The sequence below is a fragment of the Symphodus melops genome (assembly GCF_947650265.1).
Source record: "Symphodus melops genome assembly, chromosome: 10".
Classification (NCBI taxonomy): domain Eukaryota; kingdom Metazoa; phylum Chordata; class Actinopteri; order Labriformes; family Labridae; genus Symphodus; species Symphodus melops.
The window spans coordinates 17,508,755-17,524,740 of NC_136700.1; the positions used below are offsets into that span (position 1 = coordinate 17,508,755).

The 15,986-nt window shown below is 39.6% G+C and overlaps 1 protein-coding gene across 6 annotated transcripts in view; it reads right to left on the minus strand.

Annotated features, from left to right (window-relative positions):
* The window catches only part of rap1gap2a (RAP1 GTPase activating protein 2a), an 87,559-nt gene that overhangs the window by 15,349 nt on the left and 56,224 nt on the right, over positions 1–15,986 (minus strand). For 5 of the 6 annotated variants that reach the window (XM_079353773.1, XM_079353774.1, XM_079353772.1 and 2 more), the window contains one exon: positions 6,231–6,315. In XM_079353773.1, coding sequence (XP_079209899.1) covers positions 6,231–6,315 — 85 coding nt within the window. The remainder of the gene's footprint in view (positions 1–6,230; positions 6,316–15,986) is intronic. The other variant, XM_079353775.1, reaches the window with a different exon arrangement.

Genomic DNA, 15,986 nt, shown 5'->3' on the forward strand with positions numbered 1-15,986 from the left:
TTTAAGCCTCACAAGTTCTGCATTTTAAGATTGGAAGTTTGTTTTGACTGCAGCAGATCTGCAGGCCATCCACTGTGTACAATTCCCTTCACAATATGAAATTAGTGTCAAGAGAGCGGGGAAGGGGAGATACTTTCCCAACAGCCTGTCACGCCAAAATGAACATTTGCTGATAAGAAACCACTTCCTCAGAAAGTAACAAATGCACAAACAGAGACATACATCCTTAAGTGGATTCACACATCCTGTCCTCCAGGGCTTCCATCTCATCAAATAAACAAGACATAAGAGCACTTTATTTGTGTCCTCAGATTTAGGTATATAAAGTATTTACAATGTGTGTGCACACTGGTTTAGAATAATCAATATGTAGTCTGCATCTTTATGCACTCACACAAAATATGTTATGTGAGAGAATGACACGGAATTGAACTTCATCATAAAATAAATCTGGTTTAAAGAAAGCAATGCACATAGAAAGTATTGAGAACTTGTGAAACGCTCCATCCACATAGCCCTATGCTGCTAAACAGCAAATTGGCCAATGAAAAAAAATACATGTTTCATTTACTGACAAAAAAACCAAACAACTGCATTAACTTGCATTCTCTGTAAGCAACATATGCTATCCAACCTATTAATGCAAATTGAGTTTTGCACACAGTGGCGTCATAAAACCTGATTTATGATTTTTGAATGTACCAGGATGTGGTACCAGGCCATGGTGGTGCTCTGTGGTTAAGTGGTGTGACAAAAACTTCCTGGATCTTAATGTCCAGAAAACTAAGGAATTGATCATAGGTTTTAGGAAGAACTGTCATAACCCTGAAGCTAGCACTATCCACGGTGGAGATGTTAAAATAGTTAACTCATATAAATACCTTGAAACAGTGTTCGACTCTGAACTCAAGTTTTATGAAAACACTAAGTCAATTATGAAAAGGAGTCAACAGAGAATGTATATGATGCGGAGGCTGAACTCTTTTTTTTATTTAGCTTTTATCATTCTTTTATTGAAAGTCTCTTAACATTTTCTTTTATCTGTTGGTTTAGCGGGTTGTCTGTGAAGGACAGGTCTAAACCACATTATAAAAGTCTGCTCAAAGATTATTGGAGTCTGGCTCAAAGACTTGAGCTCCCTGTGGAAGGAGTGTGTGGTGAAGAAATAATAGTAATGCATTTTATTTGTAGAGCACTTCACATTCGAGAATCTCAAAGTGCTACAGAGTTTAAAAGAATAAAAGAGTCAAAGGGGATCACAAATCAACAAGGACATTTGATCTCATCTGTCTTTTCTTTAATGCCTTCTGGACAGTGCTATCTTGCCCCTCCAAGGAGAAACAACAGATACTCTAACTCTTTTATTCTTTCAGCTATCAGGCTGTTAAATGTGAAACAATTCTAATTGAACTGACCTGTCTGTATTGGCTGTAACTGTGTAGTTATGCGACCTGTGAGGTCCATTCATTTTATCTATCCATTTTTTTAGATACATTCCTACCGTTGTATTGATGAAATTCTACATTGCTTGCATTGCTCATTAGTTGACCTGTTCATCTGCTGAATTGTTGTTACTGACATGTGAATGTAATTGAATGATGCTGTGATGTGTTTGTCTCCTTTATGTTGTTCTTGCTCATTGCTCGGTAGGCTGTACTGAATTGCCCTTATAGGACAAATGAAGTTGTCTGAACTGAATTGAACTAAATTAGAGATTAAAAGTAACACTGATGCAACTTGTCCTATATTCCATTAATGTATTGCTCTAATGTCATTATAAAACAAAACTGTGTCTGTTTTTGCCATTTGCTGGTCAGTCTCATTTTATCCTCTTTATGTCATTGTTTTCTGTCTAAATCTCTTGTTCTGATTAACCTCTAAACCTCTCTCACACCGTCCAGACAACAACATCTCCATCTCTTCCCAACCAATACATGACACTGGGTTGTAGATGTTCTTGGTGTCTCACTGAGTTGGTTGTCTCTGAACCGTCAGGTCCCCAGCACAGAGATCTTAAAGACTTGCTGAGATTCCTGTACTTATTTATTTTGATACATTATGTTTTGGTTGGTCGCTGCATCTTGTCATATGTGATAATAAATCTGTTAGGCAACCCATTGAAATCAAACACCATCTATTCCTTGAGCTATACATCCCTAATTGGCTGACACGTTCTAAAATCTTCACTGACCAGACAACACATGGTTTAAATATTTAAGTCTTTTCACTGTCAAATCCCATTTAGATCTTTACACTTTTTTGGTACAGCAAATTTACATAGTACTTTGTTACATTAATATAACTTAAGAATACAAACTTCTTTAAACAGGACCATCATGAATATGGCCAAGACTTAATATCAGAGAAGTAAGTTTGCTTCTCTTTCAGCTTTTTCTGGCTAAAGACATTTCAGTTTGAGCAAGCTATTAGATTTCAAACCTACAATTGCATTTGTTAATGGTTAATAATGCAAACTTACCCTCTTACAGCTGCCTAAACATCTGAGCCCTTGTCTTGTCTCCCTCTTATTCTTACCTCCCTTTTACATGTGGCATGTTGCCTTTTAACGCAGAAAGCTAAAACAGGAAAGTCAAGTCAAGCTGCAAACTGAATCATATGCAAAGACAGAACAGGTTATTCCAGTGTGCCTGTATTTACCCAAACAAATACACACGCACACACACGCACAAACACACACACGCACAAACACACACACACACACACACACACACACACACACACACACAGGAACTCTGAAGTTTCAGAACCATGCATGTTCTTTAAAGGCTGCCTCTTAGTTTTAAGCAAACAGTTTACAAGTTTACAAAACACAAACATAAAGTCCACAGAACAACTTGCAAGAAACGTTCTGATATTACTGATAAAGCAATCTAAGGGGAGTTTATCCGATTTATTTTTTTTATCACTAATAAAAGCTACATGGCTGCTGCTAAGAGGTTAAAATATTGAAATACAATTTGATGGTACATAAGGGGGGTTTCTATCCCTCCAGCAAAATGACCAAAAGGCTTACAGTTTTCGTTATTGCATAAACTACAAAGACATAAACTACAAAACATTTAGAATGTCTTCTACATTCTAAACATCTGCTTCAAAATGTTACAATGTCCATGTAAATAGATCTTTCCACTGCTGTGCAATAGCTAAAACACTTTTGATATTACTATTTTTGAAATGATATGCACATTTTCTGGAAAAAAAAAAAACACTTTTACTGTGTGACCTTTCCATTAATTTTTAGCATGCTGAACATATTCTACAACTGAAGATGTCATGCTGTAAAATATAAATGTAATAGGAAAACAAAACAAAATCTCTTAATTCTTAATTCTGAATCTCTTAATCCTTTTCCAACACATTGCTTGCTTTCTGTTAAATACATCAGCAGATATTGTTGTTTGACTCTACCACTGAGCCACAGTCACCAATTTTGCTTGACGATGAATAGCTGTCAATTAGAGCATTATAGTCTCTGCAAAACTGTGATTGGCTGATTTGTAATATTCAGAAATAAGCCACATATGGAATAGATAACTGATGTCTTCCTATTTCAATTTCATTTCTTTCATAAAATACATTTCCACCAATGTATTAGGGTTGTGTGGCCTGAGCACATTTTCAGTCGATCAGCTCTTTTCATGTTTTCTTGAACCTTGTCATGTTTTGGTTTGTTTGTGTTTTTTCCCCACGTGTGTGTGTTTTGTTTCCCTGTCTGTCACTCCCTCTGTGTTTCCCTAATCATCAATCAGTGTCCACAGGTGTGGCTCATCCTAATCATCGGTTTACTTAAGCTGGCTCCTGCCAGGAGGCCAGCGCCAGATTATTGTTCTTCCATAGTGGTCAGTAGCTCTCCGTGTTTTCTTGTGTTTTCAGTGCTCTGTGATATATCTAGTGTAATTCCCTGTCGTGTTTATTAACCCTCTGTGTTCTCTTCCCTCTTAGTGTTCCCAGTCCTGCGTTCCTGCACCCCGTGTCCTTCGTCGTCATGTTCGTCCCATCTGGCTTCTTCACGCGTGCCTTTGTACACCTCGAGTCACATAGTTTGTTGTTGCACATTTAGAGTCACTTAATTTTCTTGTACACATAGTTGATAGTCACCTTAATTACTTGTACACATTTTCGAGTCACTTAGATTTCATGTTACACATTAGAGTCACTTATACTTGTATTCATTATCACCGTGTCACCCGTGTTATAATAAATTGTTACTTCGTTTCATTTTCTGTCTCTGCTTCGTGCTTTTGGTTCCGAATTATTCTAAACGCAACAAACCTGCTTTATTCCTTCTGTGCCTCTGCTCCTCTCTGCTATTTCCCCTTTTCTTCAGCAGATTCAATAATTATGGCTTTGTTCAAGGTGACTGCAGAAAGTGTCTCTCTCTTGCAAGAGCTGTTACCTATTTCATGTATAGTCTATATACAGGGAGTTAAAGGGATACTTCACCCATTTACATGACGCTGTGTATCATTAGAAACATGTTAGTAGTGTTGAATGGTCGTGAATCCAACCCTGCCCTGAGACGAGAAAAATGTGTTATCTTTGCTTGAAAGTTTTCTTCATGAAGAAAACTTCCAGGCAAAGAAAAACTTTTTTTTTTTATTACCACTTTTCTAATGATACACAGCTTCATGTAAATGGGTAAAGTATCCCTTTAATCCAACTCCCTGTAAAATAGATCCTCCCTATCATGCAGCAGAAAGACAGAATACATTATTTAGATGTTCAACAATGACAGTGTGGGTAATGGATGTTGTTAAACATCATTCATACAATCTCAGAGCTTTTCCTCTATAGAATGTGTAGCAAGATTTTGTATATCCCGTTACTCCATGATTTGAAGGTACAACAACTCAGATGATTTTGGATTTGTTTTTAAGTTTGGATTTGCCAATAACTTGTGTTAAAAGAGGACAATACCTTGCACTCAATGCTACCAGGTGATACCTGATGACAAACATTTGTCTTCTTTTTCTTGCAGTTGTTTTTTAATTGCCATGCACAGGACATAGCAAAGTATCCTGTGATGAAACGGCTTCATTGAAAATGAAAATTTCTGCAAGGATAAGCCTGATAATCTTTGACTGCTTTTTAGCAGAAAACTCTGCACTCTACTGTAAGTCAAACCAAACTGATGGAAGTAGTCAATCACATTCCTAATATGTGCAATAACATAGCTGCTCATGGCTGATACTTGGAATTCAAATAAAGTTTGAAAAATATAAATTTAGATTTTATTAAAAAAAAGAGTAAAAAGGGATGGAATTAATAACACAAAAGAGACACTACATTTCTGTAGAATTTTTCAAATCTTGATCTTATTTTTGCTTCCTTAAAGGCAGTGTCAGTAACTTCTGTAAACTACTGACTTATACAAAAGTATTGTTGCTCCATCATCACCCATGAGCCTCCATACATGTGGTGGTGACTGTGTCTGCATGTGGAGACCCTGTCCTATGCTCGTTTTTTGATGTTTTGGTGTGTTTTTGGTTATTGGGGCGATTCTGGCTGGGGAGCTGGAGTGTTTCACAACCAATGACAGCGCACAAGTGACGTTAGGAGTGGCTATAATTCAGCGATTGGAAGCAATTTAAACCAGCGACTATAATGGAAGTGGATTTTGTGAATTAAATAGAGATATATATAATCACATCGAGACAAACTGTCAAAGGGATAAAGCTTGTGTTGGAGTGGAGTTGGCCTGCATTCTGTTGGACAGGCAGGGCAAACATCAGCAGTTAGCTTGGTCTAGCGTGTAGTATCTTGCAGTGTAAGTACAAGCACTCTACGTCCTGCAGTGAATGTTTGCTTCCAGGGGGGGATGAGCCCAGGAGGAGGAGCCCAGTCTGATATTGAGTTTACAAGCTGCAATGATGCAGGCCAAATGCTACTGACTCTACCTTTTACAGGCTACTGATCAACATTTTTATAAAGTAGATTTCAGGAAACATTTACTCTGAAACTGAGGAGATTGAGGTTTTTTCCCAAAAGGATTTCATTGTGTTCACATTGACACCAATATTACGCCAGACATAATGACATCTGAACTTGCAACACTTTTGCTGAAATGCACGTTGGAAATGGGCTAATGAGGATTATCAAAATCAATCTTTTTTATCATTTAAATATTAAAAGATGAAAATGTATATCAACCTAAAAACTGTGTGTACACTGTTTGCATACCTGTGCACAATAATGTGTGCATGTCTTACCTTCATGCTGGGCGGTGCGGTGCGGGGTGGGGAGGGGGGACATTCTCCCATAGGGACATTGGAAATGTTAAGAAGCTCCTGCTTCCTGGGGAGAAATAAAACATTACTTCTTTATTTTTATTGATGAAAAACAGTTTGGTATTAAATTAACCATAATCTGTCCTCCTTTATGTATAGTGTTGAAATACACTTGTTGTCATCTTCAGACAAAAACAGCTTATTCAAAGGGAAAAAGGTAATGAAAGGAAAACCCTTAAAACTTTGTGATTTACATTAAAAGAATAACCTGCAATCTTGTCAACAAGTGGTAAAGTACATTCAAAAAGAAAAATAACTAAGTATCTCAAAGTTGCTTCATTATGAATCACAATTCCCCAATAGCTTTTTCCACTGGTGCTAGAAACTGGTCAGTAAAATCAAAATCCAGCTAATGAACCTACCAGCTGAAAGACAAAAAGCCCAAATTTCACTGTTGACAAGTGACCATATTCCTACAGGCAATCTATATCTGAATGTTTCTCAAAATATCACAACTGTATAGGCAACATGATTTCTTTGTGTTTTAGCATCATGCTGGTTTGATACAAACAGTACATTGGCAAGGATCATTTGCTGTAAGTATTGTTTTTATTGTCTTTCTGAGGATATGTATATCTGGTGCCTCACAAAGTGATTTAAACCCACAGCCATTAACTTAAGAACAATCTGTGTTTCCTTTGAAAAGGTACTTAAAGGTTTCAAAGTGAGTCAGAGAGCCTGTCGGAAAGATGCAATAAGGTATCACATGGCTCTTTGCTGTTTTAATATACTCTCAAGAGTCTGAGGGGCTGTCAAGGAGACTTTAAGACAAGTCCTCTGGGGTCAGAAAGCCTCTTCTACTCTTAAACGCTTTTTTCTCAGCAGCTCACTCCAAGGCATGAGAGCACATTAAGGATCCCTGATGTAAAAGGTTGTCACTGGGAGACAACAGAAAGATAAGCTTAACCCAAGAAACCTGCTGTGTATTCTGAAGAAATCTTAAACCATAAAACTGTTTTGGAAAAGCAGTATGCACTTATATCCAACCAACCAACCTAGAGTTTGTAGGGTGTAAAATAGACTTTTACATCATAACAAAATCTTTTCAGTTCAGACCCTTATAAACAACAAGTCCCCCAATATGACCGTAGAGGTTGTCTATCACGTAATAGGACCCAAAGGAGCGTTTCCTAAATTAGCGCCCCTACCGGCGCACAAAGAAATGCCAGTAAATTGTCAGCTTGCACCGTCACACTGCTTGATGCGCTTACCAAGGTAAGTGGTAATTAACTATTCTTTTGGGAAAAAAGTTAGGTAGCTTGGACTTGGGTTAGGGTTTGGGGTCAAATGTCATTTGATGACAAACAAATATTCACCGGATTGAGGTTATTTATACTTCCGCTAGAGGTTGCTTGACTCTAAAGCGTAAATATGGCTCGTAATTTGACGCTTGCACAAAAGACCAGTGGAGTCGTATAGGTTGGAGGACAGGCTCCTTATATACAGTATCGCTCTGAATGGATACATGATGTAAAACTTTAATTCCCTCACGGAGCACTTCAGATTTAACAAATTGAAGGTCATGACAACAGTTTTAATTGAGAGTTAATCTGAAATAAAGATGCCCCTTTTTATCTTTCATTAATGACCCATTCTCTTTTTAATCATGCAACGTTGTCAGGAGGTTTAGATCAGCAAAAAAGCTCAGTTGCACGAAGGTTAAAGATGAGACAATTTTCAACTTTAAGCAGTACCTGCTTGATTTTCAAAATCAAAGTCATGAGAGATCAAACTTCTTCCACCCATTTGCTGTGATCAATTCAATCACCATGCTTTTTAACATCAACTGTAACAGCTTGTGTCCACAGCTGGCAGCGCCCACAATCTGCATTTTAGAGCCCTTACCACCAGTGCTCATTGTTGCTATGTAACAAAACGATACATGAAAACAATGTGAAGGAGTCATGTCCTGGCATTAGCAGCAGCTCTTGGACGTTGTACTCTTAAAAAGTCTGACTACCGTCATTTGCGTCATTGTTGGTGACATAGCTGTTATGAAAAGTTCTGCCCATTCATGACTTTTATTGATTGGTAAGGGAGAAGTGACATTGACAGGGTGGCGCAGTTGAACATTGAAAGTTGAGCGACAAAAAGCTGTTGATGATGAGGGTGTTTTAGCGCACAGAATGTTGAGTTCCCCAAAACGCTCAACATAAAAGTGCTGTCTGTGGACACAGGCCCTGATAGACCCTCATATGTAACCAATGGAGAAAAAAAAAAATCGACCAAATGGGAAAGTCACAACTCACCACCAATCTCACTTAGTCTTTACACCAAACTCTCTTCACTGCTTAAAGTAAAAAAAAATACAGTACACCAATTCCATTTTAAACATTCGTTAATTCCACCAACCAGAGAAAGTCATATTGCTCTGATCTTTCCACTGACTTTTGCAAAATGCATGCCTGTGTCAGACTGTGTGTGTAAGATGGCTGTATAATAGCTCACATGTTTTTTCAGAGAAGAATGCTTAATGAAAAAAACAAAACTATGAGCTAAATTAATGAAGACAATGTTTTCCCACTGATCTATGAAAAGACAAAAGCTTTTTCACATCACTGTCTCTGAGGCAATTCCCTGCTGGTGTGACAACAAAAAGGACTTTGTCTTCTGTATGGGCTCAAGGAAGACACTTATCTAGCTGTCTACATTCACTGCACAGCTTCACACAGTGACGCACACTGGAAGGGCTGTTAAGAGGTATGGAGAGCATACACTGGGGAGAGAGGGAAACCTTGGCAAAGGGTAAAACAAGCCAAAAGTAGTTAAAAGGTGTTTCAGAATCAGCATTAGGGTTTATTGCAAAGTGGGTTTACATGTACAATGATTGTCTTTGTGTTTATGTGCATTACAATAAGCCTAAATGAAATTCCTGAAGAAATACTTGTCATATTCAAATTTGTTCGCAATGTTGTGCAAACATTATGTATTTGCATTTTAAATGTGATTTTTTTTTCCTTTTTCAACATTTGGGACATATTAGAATTTCACAGAATTGCCAAAACTAGTTAGGAGCAAAGGACATTAAAGGAGTCTAAACGTAGTAGAGTGAGGGAGGCTGAAGGTCTAAAGGAACACAGAAAGAAGAGTTGTCCATAAACACACAATGTCTTTATTCCTTTAAACGAAAGAGCAGACCGGTAACAATCCTTAAAAGTTAGTTAGAAATGAAGTCACAAGGTCACATTACACTCAAACCTCTGGTTTTGAGCAACAGGTAGTAGCTTCTATACAATTGCATTATTTTAAAGGGATACTTCACCCATTTGCATGAAGCTTTGTATCATTAGAAACATTGTAGTAGTGTTGAATGGTCATGAATCATGTGATGCAAAAAGCGTCATATTGCATCACATGAAGAAAACTTCCAAGCAAATTTCCTTTGGATAGGACATAAGGGCCCAAGTCTGGACTCAGAATGAGAGAGGTTGTGTGTACAACAACACCCTTACACTCTACAATATGATGGACAGATAAAAGAAGAAGAAATGGGAGCATGAAAAAAGGGAATCAGGGCAATGGTGTGTAAAGGGACGATGATTTTAAAGAAACAAGGGCAGAGAGAGATCAAGGAGAGGGCAAACTGTTGGTCTCAGATATGAAGCCTCTCCCAGGGGCTAACTATGTACGCCTGTTTCCAGTTGTGCTTCATATTTGTTATGAAATTTGATAAGGAGCATGATCCTCATGCCAATTGGCCAATTATCCAACTAATGGCTTCTCTAATGGAGTTAGTAGAAAAAGTAATTGGAGACAGAGAAAAGGAGAAAGATGAGACTTGTAAAGAGATTGAGAGCATTGATGGCAGCGAGCATTAGAAGGCATGCAGTGGAGTACATACTTAACCCTGATGCTTATTAAAGTAGACAGAGATTCAAGACTCACATTGCCCAGCAAAATCTGTAAAATATATATGTGAAAAACATTTTTTAAAGATTGATTTTGGGGCTTTTGTGCCTTGATTGGAGAAATAGGACAGTGGATAGAGATGGAAATGAGGGACAGAGAGTGGGGATTGACTTACGTAAAAGGACCCAAAGGCCCGATTTTAACCCAAAGACGCCTGCATGAAGAACTGTAGCCTCCATATATGGCACATGCACACTAAGCACTGCACCACCAGCACCCCAAGAAATATTAATAATTAACATAACATCTACAACTCTAATTAGCATGTTGGGCTGACGATACATTCAGAAGTAGACAGAGATTAGGCTTGTATTAAAAGTGGCATATTGTGAAAACACTTTTACAGTGTTTCTATAGTTGAGTAAACTGAATGTCCACTGACCAACAAAATGTGAAATAAACCCATCCAGTCCTTTGTTTGTAGTCTGCATAAGACTTACAACCCAGAGAAAAGTGCTCTGTTTCCAATTTGCTCCACTTCTGACATCATAATGGGATTCTGGTCAAAATAAAAAAAAATCCCTCCATCCATGAACTCCCCCCCCCGCCAACCAGAGCAAGTTTTTGCACAGGTCCAACGTTTTTATTCTCGCTAGTGAAGGAGTGATGTCTACCCGTAACAGTCATGCCGAACATTAACTCTTTAGTTTAATAGTAATTAGAGAACAGGAACAACTCTCTTTCTGTAACAAACAAAATTCCATTTTGAATAAGGGCACACAATGAGCCTTGCTGCCTTACTGTCTATCAAAAATTTGTAGCACATGTTAAAAAGTATAACATTTTAAGATCTGTTCAGTTCAGATGATAGTGAAGGAAATAACTAAAAGATGTGTACAGAACAAAACCTTTGTCTGAAAGATTACTGTGATATAACATTTCAGTTTCTGCTTTTTAATCAGTTATTAAAATCACATTTTCTTTCTTGTAATTTCTTCATTTTAAATAAATTGTGATTAATTATGTCCTTGTTTCCATGTCTGCTACATGTAAAGATAAGACATGGAAGTATGAGTCAGTCAGCTGTCCAAGAGGAGCAGGGATCATAGGGAATTACAATCCGAATCACTGGCTGTTGCCTTTAATAACATGTAAGGAGGCAGGAGACTGTCTGGCCAGACAAAACTAAAATACTCTTGCTATCAAAGAGAGGAAGGGGAACAGGCAGACGGATAATGACCGGCTAATGAAGAGGAATAGGGCACCTTGTCTCCAAAAGAGACATGCTACCATATTTTTTGTGCTTTTGAAAGACTAGAAGAAAATATATAGATTTTGTGATTAAACTCAACATAGTTAGGGGTTTCAGTTCTGTTTCCAATATTTTGCTTGAAGACAAACAAGTATAGCTGATCCGTCTTGGAGTGATCATATATAGTACAGTGCTTTAAAATACGGTCTTCTCTTGGATCTTAATAAAGGCCTGATTAGTTTACAACAAGTCTTAAATACATTGTTCCTTTCATAATTAAGTCAACAATCTACACATCCTAGGGAGTACAATAGACTAATTTTTAAAAGACAGCTGGGTGGAACAATTTATTGACGTCTCCCTTTCTACATGCAGATGCCCTTTCACAAGAAGAATGAACCAGTTCTCATACCACTTGTAACTCCAAAAACTGGGAAGACTTACAGTCAGCATTACAAATGCGCCTTCCACTTTTAGTATAAAACCAAAAGTTTGATCATGTTTTCCAACTTGTCATTTGTTTAAACTAAATATTGCCCCTTAATGATGTTGTATGTATGTATGTATGTGTGTGTGTGTGTGTGTGTGTGTGTGTGTGTGTGTGTGTGTATATATACACACACACACATCACAGGAACGGTTATATATATTTCATGGGGTTAGTGCAATAGATTCTTTTATATTTATAATGTCTATGACATCCTGTCCCAGGATACATTCTATACAACTGGAGCTATACTATAAGGTAATTTAATACATGTGTAACTTTTTATAACTGTAGAAATGTGAAGAAAAATGAAAAAAGGTGTAATGGAGCTGTGTCCATTACCAGGGATAAAAGGTGTTCCAGCCAAAAGAGTCCCTAGGGAAAGAGAAGAAGAGAGAAGGTTCCGGCCTAACGAGGACCAGCTGGTATAAAAGCAGCACACTCACTCTGCCAGGGAGAGGCTAGGGTGAGGTGCTGCGGGGCATGCTGCCAGACATGTTGTTTTTAAAATTGTTTGTTTTGTTATTTTGTAAATAAATGTCACCTGGGTGCACATGAAGAAGCCTCAGCTCTACTTTGTCCTCCAGAACGCAGTACAGGCTATCCATGACCTGACGAATGTCACAATTGGTGTCAGAAGCTGGGCCCATGCTACAAAGTAACTGAGAATGACAACAAGGATGACCTCCAGAAAAATGCAGACTGAACAGCAAGATGATCCTAACGAGGTGACGAGTGCACCTGCTGACCAGGGGGCAGGTGCAATTAGTAGCTCTGGGGAAAAGTTTGAAGAGCTGGCTGGATTGGTGAAGTCGCTCGCAAGGTCCCAGGCAGCCAGAGATAAGAGCCTGGAAAAGGAAGCAGCAAGACAAGAATTAAGGTGGGAAAGCATACAGCACCAGTTTCAAGAAATGCAGACTTTGGTTAACCAAGCTATCCAAAGGCCACGCGACCAAGAGCCTGATTTGGCTCCTCCCATGCACGAGACCGACAATGAAGAAGAAGGTACAAGTTACGTTGACCAGGGCCGTTACTACAGAGAGCCAAAACTGTTACCACTGTCCACAGATGATGATATTGAACATTTTCTGACTACTTTTGAAAGAATGGCTCACGTCTGCAGATGGCCAAGAGACGAGTGGGCGCTCCGCCTGGTCACATTATTAACTGGTAAGGCCCGCAGTGCATATGTGCTTATGGACATTGCTGATTCTGAAGATTATGATAAAGTGAAAGCGGCGATACTAGCAAAGTATGAAATTACAACAGAGACTTACAGACAAAGATTTCGGTCCACCGAGATATTCCCTGAAGAATCTCCTAAAGAACTGTATGTGCGGCTGAAAGACGTGTTTTCAAAATGGGTCAAACCCGAAAAATGTACAAAACAAGAAATGTCGGAGACGCTGATTCTGGAACAGTTCCTGATGATGGTGAGTCCGGAGCTGGCAGTATGGATCCGTGAACGGGACCCCAAGACGGCAGAAAAAGCAGCGGAGCTGGCCGAGGTTTTCTTGGCTGCCAGGAAAGGATCCAACCACACCCCCTATGGATGAAACTCCGCACAATTCCAGAGAGGCCGAGACGGAGAACATGGCCACAGAGATCAAGCCCAAAGTAAGTCCAATGGGGGTGAAAGGGGTTTTGGTCATAATAGGTCTGTGTTTAATCAGAGGCAGTTTACACCTACCAATTACCAAAAGCCAAATCATGCTAACAGTTCTCATATGCGCAGTAAAGAGATTAGATGTTACCTGTGTAATGGCTTAGGCCACACCCAATATTCATGTCCACTAACCAATGAGCCGAAGCCTTCCCTTTACTGTGCAGTGCCTAGACCTGTTTTGCACAGCCATACAGATGCAACACAGAGAGCTCTGACTGCCCCTGTACTTATAAATGGCCACCGTATTACGGCTTTGTTAGACACAGGTGGGTTTCAGTCTGTAGTTTCTTCTAATTTGGTGTCAAGGGAAAAGTGGAGTGAGGACAAGACTAATATTAGCTGTATTCATGGTGATGAACACCAGTATCCTATGGCAGATGTGTATTTGACTGTTGGAGGCCAAACCTTTTTAATGCCAGTGGCTTTAGCCCCAAATTTGCCATTTGATGCGATTCTGGGTAATGATGTGCCAATTTTGCTAGATTTAGTGCAAGAGTCGGAAAAGCGACCTGAAAACTCAAATCTATCTAAAGACCTACCTGTGAATGTGTCCAAAACAGTGTCTGTAAACTTACCTGAAAAAGGGGAACCATCTGCAGTTTTTAATATGGTGATTACCAGAGCTCAGAGTGCTAAACAGTCCTTACAAGAGTTGCCATTTTGGGGTGAAGATTGGGAACCTGTAAAACAGAAACCTGTAAAGTCAAAAGCACAGAAAAGAAGGGACAAGTTTAAAGGCACGGTTAGCAAACAAACAGAGAATCCAACCAAACCTAGGCAATCTGTTGAGTTTGAGCTCCCTCCCAATGTAGCTACTTTGCAAAAAGAAGATGTAACTTTAAACCCTTGGTTTCAAAAAGTCACAGAAGTTGAAGGGGTGAAACAAGGTAACTCTGGGTGTTTAGAGGAGGCAACATATGTCATTAAAGGGGGCATTTTGTATCAATGTAAAGGAACTGTTGAAGCCTTGGTTTTGCCTCACAAATTCAGATCCCAAGTAATGGAGCTCGGACATTCGGTGCCATGGGCAGGACACATGGCTTTCCAAAAAACTTTATGCAGAATTGCAAGTAGATTTGTTTGGCCAGGTATGTACAATCAAATCTCAAAATTTTGTAATTCATGTGAAATATGCCAACTTACCTCTTCACGCAAAGTCCCTCGAGCAATGTTGCAGCCTCTACCCATCATTGAAACTCCTTTTGAGAGAATTGGTATGGACATAGTGGGGCCATTAGAACGCAGCAGCGCAGGGCACAGATACATGTTGGTTCTATGTGACTACGCAACCCGGTATCCAGAAGCATTCCCTCTAAAAACAGTCAAAGCCAGAAATGTTGCAAACTGTTTAGTACAACTGTTCTCCAGGGTTGGCATACCTAAGGAGGTTTTGACTGACTGTGGGACGAATTTTATGTCTAGATTTTTACAACAGGTTTACAAGCTCCTAGGTATTAAGGGAATTAAGACCACCCCATACCACCCCCAGACGGACGGGCTAGTAGAGCGGTATAACCAAACATTGAAAAATATGCTGCGGAAGTTTGTCTCTCATACAGGTGCGGACTGGGACCAGTGGTTGCCGTACCTGCTATTTGCTTATCGTGAAGTGCCACAGGCCTCAACAGGGTTCTCTCCATTTGAATTGCTCTATGGACGCCAAGTACGAGGGCCGCTTGACCTCCTCAAAGACTACTGGGAGAACCCAACCCCCTCTGGAGAGAACGTGGTGGCCTATGTGGTAAAGATGAGGCAACGCCTAGAGGAAATGTCCGCACTGGCACAAGAGAGCATGAAGGTAGCTCAACAAAACCAGAAAACATGGTATGATCGAAAAGCCAGAGAGCGAAGCTTCAAACCAGGCCAAAAGGTTCTCCTACTCCTCCCCACATCTGACAGCAAACTCCTCTCCAAGTGGTACGGTCCCTATGAAATCACCAGAAAAGTGGGTAAGCTCACATATGAACTGTTTATGCCTGACAGAACCAAAAAGCACCAGACATTTCATGTGAACTTGTTAAAAGAATTTCAGTCTCGCCAGGAAGCTGTCCCTCAACTGTTGATCCGGGCAGTACAGGATGAAGACATGCCAGAGAAATTCATACGGGAAGCCTGGGTGAGTCATCTGTGATCGACACATCACACCTTTCTATTTCTCAGCAGAAAGAGGTGACGCCACTTATTGACCCAGAGCTCTTCAAAGACACCCCGGGCTACACGGACCTGGTACAGCACAACATCCGGCTGAAGGTGGAGGCGCCACCACGTCAGAAGAGCTACAGAATCCCAGAGCGACTGGTGTCGGTGCTGAAGAAGGAGATCAAATTGATGCTTGAACTCGGTATAATTGAGGTATCCAGTAGTGAGTGGTGCAGTCCAGTGGTTCTAGTACCAAAGAAAGATGGCTCACTGAGATTTTGCATA